The sequence below is a fragment of the Ambystoma mexicanum genome, chromosome 7q (assembly GCF_040938575.1).
Source record: "Ambystoma mexicanum isolate Mex_15411 chromosome 7q, UKY_AmexF1_1, whole genome shotgun sequence".
Classification (NCBI taxonomy): Eukaryota; Metazoa; Chordata; class Amphibia; order Caudata; family Ambystomatidae; genus Ambystoma; species Ambystoma mexicanum.
The window spans coordinates 685,285,098-685,296,195 of record NC_090941.1 but is presented as its reverse complement, the minus strand read 5'-3'; the positions used below and the strand labels follow the sequence as shown (position 1 = coordinate 685,296,195).

The 11,098-nt window shown below is 42.4% G+C and overlaps 1 protein-coding gene across 1 annotated transcript in view; it reads right to left on the bottom strand.

The window, feature by feature from the left end:
- Positions 1–3,047: 3,047 nt before the first annotated feature.
- The window catches only part of C1QTNF9 (C1q and TNF related 9), a 118,121-nt gene continuing 110,070 nt past the window's right edge, over positions 3,048–11,098 (bottom strand). Inside the window, exon 4 of the mRNA XM_069640038.1 lies at positions 3,048–3,926. Coding sequence (XP_069496139.1) covers positions 3,154–3,926 — 773 coding nt within the window. The 3' untranslated portion in view covers positions 3,048–3,153. The remainder of the gene's footprint in view (positions 3,927–11,098) is intronic.

Below are 11,098 nucleotides of genomic sequence, written 5' to 3'. Positions count from 1 at the left end.
AGACGATGTGAAGCTGCCAGTCCCACCCTGATAATGCACACAAAAGAAGGAGTCAGGTGGAAGCAGGGAAGATAAAACAGAAAGGAGTACTTTATGGGGGTGTCACCACTAAGGTGCCCACCCCCCATTGTACCAGTTGGGTGAATAGGGTTGTACTTGCCTCTCACACCCGGCACTTCGCACATGACTTCCAGATGGGGATTTGGCCCCGGTACTTTCTCCAAACGGCATCTTAGCGCCATGACAGATTTTTCAACTCTTTACTCAGAAAACAATTCATCATCCATATTAATCTGAACTTATACCAAGCAGGGCTGCTAGCATTATGACTTTGATCCTGTCTACTTGCCATTAGCGGCTTTCTCATATTCAGACAGACGCCTTGATAACGACCCTGAGGGCTCGAAACACGTGTCGGCTGGTGTACTATTCCAAATCACAATAAATGATTGGAATTAACCTATTTCGTCTAAAGCCTTTTTGAAAAATTCACGAGTAATACACAGAGTCCTACATTTGAGATTGGCGCATTCAACTTACCTCCAACATTCTCTTAGTCTCTGTTTTTTGGCACCTACTAGGGGGGACCATTTGGAGTGTTTTTGACGCAGCCTATTTAACCAACAGAATATACTTTTTGTACCATACTTACCTGTGGCAATATTGACAAGCGCACTGTCTATTATAACGACCCCTAGTCCCCAATACTGCATATAGCAGATGTGAGAGGCTTTTCTAGTAGTGGGCAGCTAGGAGCCTGATGTGTGGATGCAGATGTCCTCAATGGTAGCAAAATCGGGGGCAAGTCAGAGGGTCATAGAGGTAAGTGTGAATCAATGGCTGGCATTTGAGGGATCATCAATTTGATCATCAAATTGTCACTGGTAGATGCAATGTGTGACTCTCAAAGGAAGAACTAGACAAGCTACTGATCAATTCCTGAAACCCACAAGCTCCAACAAAACATTTCCGAAGCAGAAAAATAAAATTGAATAAGAAATTAAAATCGATAAGAGGGTGCAGGGAAGTATTGGGGTGGGGAAGGAAGAAAGGTTGGAGGGGTGAGTGAGCAAACTTGTAGGAGAAAATCAGTGTGCTTCTATTTATATGTTTGAATGTTATCCAGATGAGTGTGCATGTTAAGCTGTGCAGTAAGCTAGCTCAGTAGGGAAATGCGCATGCTATATAGATGTGTGTCTTAGCTGTATGCCGCAGGTTTATCTCTGTCTATGAATACAACAGCCGCTGATGCTTCTGAGGTTTGGTTCATCAAAATAGTTACGTGCACCTTTGCCGGTGCATGACTTCATGGTACTAATGAGGCAACTCAAAGGTGCAATGGTAACAAAGGTGCATAATTAGCACTGACCTAGTTACTGGGTGAACAGCCAGTTATGCCCCTCTTTTGGTAGCATTACATCCCTGTGCCACAGATGTCTTCATACAATTGCTACTCACAATTATATCTGCTCTTGATGGAATATAGCAAAATATGTCCTCAGTAAGGGCTGATGGCTACATAAGCAAATGTGCACCAATACATTATTAGTCAGGAAAAGACACATGACAAGGAGTTATTGTCCAATTCCAATGTAAATTGCACGGAGGGGACCATCTCTATTTCCACTAAAGTGCAAAAGGTTCCCTGCATGCAATTTCTAGCTTTTCTACCATGCAGTGGAAAAGTTAAGAGCAAGATATAGGCAAAATTGCCTTTACGCTTCTCCTTGCACTAAACTGGTGGCAAAGTGTAAATGCCTCCAGTATCCTATGGAATCTGCCTGCTTGTATTCGGTGGTACATTCAGGTGGATTCGGTAGGAATCCATTGCATTACTTATACTCTCAGTTAATTCTTGACAAATGTAAAAAACTTTAAAATTCAATTCAATTCAATTCTCCCCAGAATATATGTAAGACGAAGAGTGGCAATTTTGCAAATTATTAACGTCCATGGAGCCCTCATAACACTTTATAGACAGATCAACAGGCTTGCTGCAACTAGTCAACAAGCGTCGAGAAGATTCAAGCAGCATTTTGCAAATTCAACAGCGACGTTCATGCAGCGACATTTTAGACCAAGTACCTATGCGTACCAAAGTGGGCAACTGTTCCAATCGAAGCTGTTTGACAAACCTTTTAACCTCGGAATTGTTAATTTTCGTTATATCATTAAATTGAACATTTTACGGAAAGCCCTGTCTAACATAATTAACAAATGTAGATTTTTTGGACGGATTCAGCATATTATTACTTCTGTCCCAGACTTGAGCCTTCTGTCTAATTTCTTTAAATGCAAGTCCCAGGTTAATTGGATGCTCGATAACAACAGCAATATCTTTATGAAAGGATCTAATGTCCGATATCCAGATCTTTAAAGCGTTACACAGCGAATTAAAATAAATTCAACATACCAGTGAAATCTGAATAAAAAGAAGATACATTATTCTCTACAGCACATATTTTTAGGTTTTGGGTCACTAGCGAGGTTAATCCTAATTTGCAACAAATGGCCTCTATAGGAGTGGAATTGGAAAGGCCCAAAGTGGATCCAGCAAAGTAAGCCAAGAAATGTCTTTATTTGTATAAATGTCCGTGCCGTAAAGCGCACTCGGTACAATATCGGTACAATACTGGTTCTGTATATTTACAATAGGCCCTCGGTTGAATACCCACCATGATCGGAGACAAAAAATTTAACAGTGTTACATTTCCTCATCTTTCCAATCACATCTGTCGCTAGGGAATTAGCGCTGATGCAATCATTGTTAGAAACACCTAAATAGGCGTATTTCTTCACCAATTTGATTTGTTCCCGATTAATCCACCATGCCAGCTTAGAATGCTTTTTCCTTTGATCATTAACCATGATTTGTGTTCACGTTGTATCCTTTTGCTTGAACAGATTTTGCAAGGGAATGCTTAGGCAAGGATGCCAGAACTACTAGCATATTGATGCCCCCCAACCCCCGCCCCTGTTTGCTCTGGCCCTCAAAGCAATGTCTCTACTACTGCCAATGAGTAAATGAAATGAAAGGTAAGTGCAACCAAGGGTAAGCAAGATTTAATTGAATTACCAAATGTAAATACGGAACAGGAAGACATGATTTGTTCATGATTTTTATCCCCGTGGAATTTGTACTCCTTCCTCAATCTATGCGTTTGAAAAAAGGAGGAAACCGGTGAAAGTGGTGTCGTCATCCTGATCTGCAAACAGCCCACTGAAAGCTTCTCCCCCGGAAGTCTGCATCCATACCTCATCGCCAACTTGCAACTGAAGTACCGCACCGGCCGAAGCCTGATCCTCGGAGCCCTGGTATTTGTCCACTGTGTGGATGATTTTTTCCCCATTTTTAACCAGCGCCACTCTTACATTTCTTGAATAAACAGTAATGTGATAGGTGAAGTAATAGATCCCAGGAAACTCGCATGTAAATTTCCCTGTTTCTTTTCTATAGTGACTTTGTCCATTATAGATAATTTTGTCAAACCTGATTGGCAGGTTTGAAGGTGGTAATTTGGTAGCAATTGAAAGACCGACAGTGAAGGCGCTTTTCGGTACCGTGGCAATGTCACCAGTGTTTCCCTTTTCCCCAGTATCCCCTTTATCCCCTTTTTCCCCCTGCAAGCCTAGGCTACCCTCTGGGCCGAGATCCCCCGTCTCTCCTTTTGGACCTTGTGCGCCTGTGGGACCCACAGGGCCAGGCAGACCAATTGCACCAGTGTACCCTATTTCGCCCTTCGATCCTTCCGGACCTCGATCACCCAGGTCACCTTTCATCCCTTTGCGTCCTTGCAGTCCCAGTTCTCCTTTTTGTCCCTTGTGTCCCACCGGTCCAGGAATCCCCTGAGGGCCGAGTTTCCCTGGAAATCCTCGCAAGCCTTGTTCTCCTTTCTTCCCTTTTTCTTCGACCTTGCCGTCAGCTCCTAAATGACAAAGAGATGGCATGCATTTAAATTAGGAGTTTGTTCAGAGAACAATTTCGATTTTCAGCCTTCCTCCAAACTTCCATATCACCAATCTTCTGAATAGAGTTATCCTCGGTTTCAAACATACGTAAAGGTGAGGTTTTACACAAATAATGTATGGCATGTTTAAGTTATTTCTATTTGTGGTTACAATAACTAATACACACAGTGTTTGAAAAGTACCATGTGCGAATAATTAGTTTCTTTTGCCCAGCATATATGAGGTGTGTGATAGGTAGATATTTTACAAACACCGCGCTTTTATACCTGCACCTTGGACACTATGGCCATCATTGTGAACCTGGTGGTAGAAGTGCTTGTAGACCCATATGGAATTAAAGTCCCCACCAGTGCTAACAGTAGCCTATCTGGCTAAACATGAGATCAGCATTGTAACCCATTCCGAAACCTCATCACACTTTATTGGGAATTAATATTTTACAGCTGATGGTAATACTGGCAGCCCCATTACACAGTATATTTTGCGATAATACAGCCAGGTAAATGCGGGGGGACCAAGAGGGCTTGGTACCTCCCCAGGGTAGAGGATGATGGGCTTGGGATGGCATGGGGAGGATCCCCTATTCAGTCTGACCCTGTCATAAAACAGGATATTGTCACTTAGAATCAGATAGGGACAGTGGGGGACATCCTGAGTTTTCCAGTATCGGTAAATCCAGCAGGATACCTGCAAATGGACCTACCGTTATTGGCGCCTCATATCCCGGTATTGCGGGATATTCCAGGTGCCGGCAACAACAGTCCTTCCCCATTATAATTGTAATTGGTTATAATTAGAATTGGTTATTTATAACGTGCTTAATACCCAGAGGTTTTTAAGCGCCGACCCGGTGATGGAACCTGTGTTGCTTTGCGTCGTCTTGCTTCCAAGGCGAGCGCGTTGCCCCTGAGCTATCCTCCCGAGACACTCCATGGAGTCCAAAAGGACTCCATGGAGAGGATTGCCAGTTTTACTGACTCTGTTTTGCTGGTGGGGACAAACTTGCGCTTTGCCTTTCCGGAAAAAAGTGCTGGTATGTGGAAATACCGGCACTTTTTTACCGGACCAGCAGAGTCTAAACAGACTCATGATTTTTCAATGGGGAGATTAATTTGAATGAAAAGAAGCATATAGTGTTTGTCGTGTCCACAAATGTTAACATTACAATTATTCAGGCAGCTAAGGGAATAATTGGCGCTCTGCCTTTAAGGGCACTAAACTCTAAAAACTAAGAAGATATGCAACAGACAAATGGTTTCTCCCAAAGAAGCAGACCACAAGCTCACGCAGACATCTAATAGCCTCTGACCAGGGGTTATGCTGCTCAGTTTGGGCACCTGCTCTGAGCTCCAAGACACAGTGAGTATGACGATGCAACTAGATTTGTGAACTGATACAATGACAAGGGATTGTTATCCATTTCAATGGGGCTCGACTCCCAAGCCCAAAGAACAGTTTAATTGGTTTCTGAGCAGTCTTAACCAACAGCGCTTATGGTAGGGACTGCATAGAGAAGAATTCAATTTTCTATATACGAAACAAACCGGTAAACAAGAGGCACACATTCCAAATGGGTCCACAGGTCAGAGGAAAACAGGAGGAGGGCCCACAGTTAGAGAGACAAAAAATAAACATAATGGTGGATCAGCTGAACAAAGGATTGGTCCAGCCCCCAAAGCCTTCCCCAAGTCAAGGTGAGGTAGTTTAAGCAAAGCAACCCTTACACATGTGAACCTCACAAAAAGCCCAACACCAGGGTGAATTTATAGGGCTATAAAAAACACAGCCCAGTCAGTCAGTTTTGGTGTTTGGAGGTCAGGAGAAGACGTTCATGGATCAGGATCAGAATCAGGTACCAAGTCTGGAGACCTCAAACACAAGTCAGTTGAGCCAAATGGGCATTTTATCATGCGTTTTAAGGAGGAGAATCTAAGGAGGCTGCAGGAGAAGCATATCAGATAGTTGATGAGGAAGAATATAAGGAGGTGGTAGAAGGGAAATATCAGGCATTTGAAGGAGGAGAATATAAGGAGGCAAGAGGAAGGGATCATTAGACAGTTGAAGGAGGTGAAAGTAAGGAGGTGACAAGAGTAGAATATCAATAGGACAGCGCTGAGCGTTAAGAGGTGAAAGGAAGTGATTATCACAAGGTGAACCAAGGTGGTTATCAGGGGAAAGGAACTAGATGAACATAAGGACATTGGAGGAGAGAAAGAGTAGGAGCAGAAAAGAGTTACGCATCAGAAGAGGGAAATCATTTAACATCAAGCAGTGTTAGAATGTAAGATCCAGAATCAGGAAAGGGCTATACTTTAGAAGGAGGTGAACATCGGGAGAAGTTGGAAAGAGAGATACAGCTTAGTTTAATGAAGGCTTTGGAACTCCAGGAGGAGGAATGGGTAGAACAGCAGGAGGGGGCCAATGGAGACCTTGACTTGAGGTTAATAGAGGCTGGAGCTTGGGGAGCAGGAGGTGCCCAAGTAGGTGAAGTTGGTCTGAGATGTCTGGCAAGTGGTTCTTGGGATGCAATAGGTACCCAAAGGGGTGAAGATGTAGACAGAGATACTCTAATGGAGGGAAGGTGGGGAAGCAAGGAGAAGCTCCAAGAAGGCAGAGACAAGGAGTTTATCAAAGAGTTGTTAAGGGTTATAGAAGAGGCCAGGGGGAGACCAGAAGGCAAGAGCTGGGTGAGCAGGGCAGAAGCAACAGAATGATGGGCCCAACCCAGTGCAAGGAGACCATCAGCCCAGTTGTCCAACCTCTCATCTTGCCACCCTCTCTTGGCCGGAGTCAGAGGTGCTGATACCTACCAGCAACTCTGCAATAGACCCCCCCCTGACCTGGAGAACATGTGTGGTCTCCGAAGAACCTGAGAGTGATGAGAACCACCCTCTGCAAGACCAGAGAGATCCTGAGACACTTTTGAAGAAGGGTGTGGGCACGCCGGAAGATCAAAGGTATGACTACCAGGAGATTGCTGAAATCTAAGGGTGGAAATCTCATAGACCTGACAGGTAAGTGTGAGGGAAATCCTGTTGATACTGGGGAGGGGGCTCTAACAGAGGAGAGAAGAAGGATGCAAGGACCTTAAAGAGCAAAAGTGTGAATACTGGGTGGAAACTGGTTAGACCTTCAAACTGCAAGGACTGTACATATGATCTTTTCTTTAAGGGAACAGTGCTTCGGAAAGGGAATCCTGAGACAAGATCTAACTAAGGAGAAGTCACTCTAAACCTTTAATTTAGTTTCTTTAGTTTCAACATTTTGTTTGGTTGGGCTGTTTTGTTACTCCTGATACTTTAGTTGAGTTTTAGCCCTAACCAGTTTATTATTTTGGGCTGTATTGTAGAAAATCCCAAATATTCCAGGAAACATTTGACCGTGAGATCTTGTCTTTTCGTTGAAATGTGCGTAGTACGAGAAAGTTTACAAACTCATGATGAGGGGGATGAGTAAAACAGGCAGTAAAGGTATTACCGCCTGTTTTTACTACTGGAGCCAAACTTGCAAGCAGGCCTTTTGTGTGCATACTGTATGTTTAGATAGGGAAGACAAAACAGTATTTGTAATAATTTAACTTTTAATTTCACTATTTCTCATGACTAAACATCTTTTCCAAAACTTTTGTCCCTTACTACATATATGTGATGCCAAATCGTTGTCTACACAGACGATTAGACGTTAGTTCGATTGGATAAGGGGGAATGGCTTTGAAGCAACACATATTAATGGCCTTATTACGAGTTTGGCGGTGCAGGAAAAAAGTGGACGTAATTCTGTTACCTCAATTCTTCCTGCACTGCTAAATTACAAGTTTTGGCAGAATTACCACCGGTGGAATTATGAGTGGTAATTCTGTCGATTTCATGAGGAAAAGTGCAGGATCTACCTCTAGCATAATGCTATTGGTAAACCCTCCACTCTACTGGTGGTAATTCTGCCAAAAATCCCCAGTGGAGTCCTAGGGACTCCAGAAAATGTGGATTACCACCACGACATGTAATCCTGTGGGCGATCCATCGGACCAAGTGGTGGTTACTGTATATCCATTTGGTGGTATCTCAGAGGATTTACCTCTGAAATACCTCCAAACTCGTAATGAGGCCCAATTCAATCTGGTATGATATACGATTGGTTTGTGGCCCGTCTGCTTTCTAATTTTTACAACATTGATCTGCAGTCGGAGTAGAATAATAGTACAGCACCACTGTCTCTGTTTCTCGCTTTGTTTTCTATCCGAATACCGCTTAAGCCGAGAATACAATTCTACTAGAGAAGAAGCCCTTAGGTTTGAAAAGAGCCATGTGAAAGCCAGACTAGTACTGCGGATGTAAGAGTGTGTCTGTAAATGAAAGCAAAATCATGGTCGTCTCTTGGAGTATACGGAGTTAAATGACAAGATATATTTAGGAATGTACTTACTTGAGTTTTGTGGTGAATTCCAAGCCTAAAAATCACCCTTCTATAGAAGGCAATGAGGTGCGAAATTACATCATTAACTAATGTCTTACGCAGGTTTAATCTCCACCATGGGAGTCTGATAGCGGGCCCTCAGCTTACCATTCATAAGAGGACGTTCATGGCAACTCTTTTATTTGAGGCTAAGGTGTTGAATCTATGAGGCCAGATAAACATTTCAAGATGAAGGTTCTTTCAGGAAAAAGGGCTTTAGTTTACACCAACATACTTTGCTGCCCTTATTTGGGGTAGAAATGGCTGAACACTTTAATAACTCAAGGAGGGCTCTACAAGCACATTTATTTATCTGATGAATGTCCCCATTAGCAAAGAATAGTACCAATATGGCAGTGTTATTAGAGGTGCTATTCACCAGAACATTCCCCAAATATGCCTGATATTTTAAACAATATAATACCTGTGTAGTGCCTCTAGATATTTAGTTTGTTAAACATTTTAAGGAGCCGGTCTAAGGTTATTGCAAGGTAAAGATGGTAGTCGATTTGACCTTAAAAGATACTATATAGTTGTCAAAAAAAGATCTGAGCTATTTGTATAAAATTCCAGACTGTTATTTTAGAAGGACACTGCTGTGTTTTTTTTTACAGTCTCTAGAGAGGGGAAGGGTACCTGGGAAAATGTACTGCACTTGGGGAGAATTGTGTTGCTGGGAAATAGACATTGTACTGGGTTACCATAACCATAACCATAATAACCTTAATAGCACCTTATGTTAATCTGTCCACAACTGAATGCTACATTCACCCTGTATTTTGTATGTTATTTTGATTATTACACAGCAATAATAACCGAGTCCCGGTCTGTATTGGGCCTTTAACTAGGGTTTTTAGCACGTTACAACCCAATACAGGCCAAGGACTTGGGGCGTTAGTAACAATGCATTTGGTAAAATCAATGGGTCACACACTCAGCGTCACCCGTTGATTCAAGCAAATATTCACTCAAGATGTGAGCCTTGGAAATGGAAGTAGGGGCTTCATGCAAAGCCCCTGGTCTATTTCCATGGTGGCCCAGGATCACTGAGCGGTTTGCCGTTGGTGCCAGCAGCAATACAAACAGGTAAGAGTGGGTGTGGGTAGAGGTTTAGGTTGAGGCAGACAGGGGAGGGGTAGGGCAATGGGGGAAGAAGACTGGGCAGGCGCGAGCAGCTTTCAGTTTCTTTGGAATGCTGCCTTTTTTCATGGGATTCAGCCCAACAGTCGAGCAACTTGATTGGCTGCTACAACCACCCCGGGTGCAAATGTCAGTCTGTTTGTAATCAGAATATTGAACAAATTGTATGCAAATTACAGAATAATATGGGGGCATTGCTGTTCTATTCTGCATAACATGGACTGAAGTTTTTATGACAAAACAACTTTAAGTATTTATCTGAGGGTTTCTTTGGAAATCGTCTCTTTATCAGCTGTTTAATTAGGTATTCTTTCACACTATACATTGTAAAGAATGCCATGATTACGTACATGTCTATATGTATTATTAACTAAAAAGAAAATGTGTACAATAAGCACTCAAACAAAGCGCACCTATTGGTGCATGCATGCACAGTGACTGCACCACTGAAGCCCAGATCATTCACATGCAAGTTAGAAACACATATAAGTGCTGGAAATGCATTCCTCTCTTCTGCAGACAGAATCCCTGCTATGAACATTGTGATCTCCCCCTGCCCAGACTACAACAAAAGCCTAATCCTGGGCATCCAAATTGGTAAACTACAGCAATTTAATACAGATCAACTGTCAAGAACAATGCTCCCTGGCCCTACCCACCCACCCCTGTTGGGATGGTTAGGAAAGGTCCCCATGATTACGAGGGGTTCATGCTCTGCAATGCCGTATTAATAACTGGGGTGGTGGCAAATTGGACGTGATGTTGCAATTTCATATGTATCAAAGTATAGTTAATTATGGATAGGATATGTTACTTTAGCGTTACTGTTTGTCTAGAAATTGACACATATTAGCTTGCACGCACGTAGAAAGATAAAATGTGAAAGCCACCAAATGTAAAAACATACATGCACATTAATAGAAATACATGGGGAATTCATGAATCTCAATAGAGTGGGCTTTTCACAAATGAATCAAAACACTGTAGTCAAGGGCTGTTTTTCAAAGTGAACTTTGAAACTGGTTCTGTGAGTTTTTAGGAGCCAGGGGATAGGTGAATAAGTAACTTCATAACCATTATGGTCAGCACAGCTGTAGAATATAGCAATGCGTTTTATGGTCTGATAAGTATCGTAGATAGTATATGTAATCTTCTGATGCCTGAAAGCATTACAGAAGGAGTTTTGTTTTTTATTTTGGTCAGCAATAAAACACAGTGTAAGCCAGTGCCTAAGGCTACCCAGCAGTTTCAATTGTGCAGTAAAGTGGCAGTTTTGTAGATTGAAAAGTTTCAATTGAATGGTGACCTAGGGAAGGAGATGGTATCGCCAACTCAAAGAGAAATTATTTACCTACCCTTGCTCATATTGCTTGAAATATGTATGCGATCCATGTGCAAATTAAAAGTTAAGGCTAAAGAGATTAGGCCAGTTATTGCTAGTAATGTTTCATTACCAATGCTTAACCATGTGCTGACGCCTTGACCTACTATGGATGAATACCAAGAAGAGGTGTGTTATACATATGATCTGAAGATG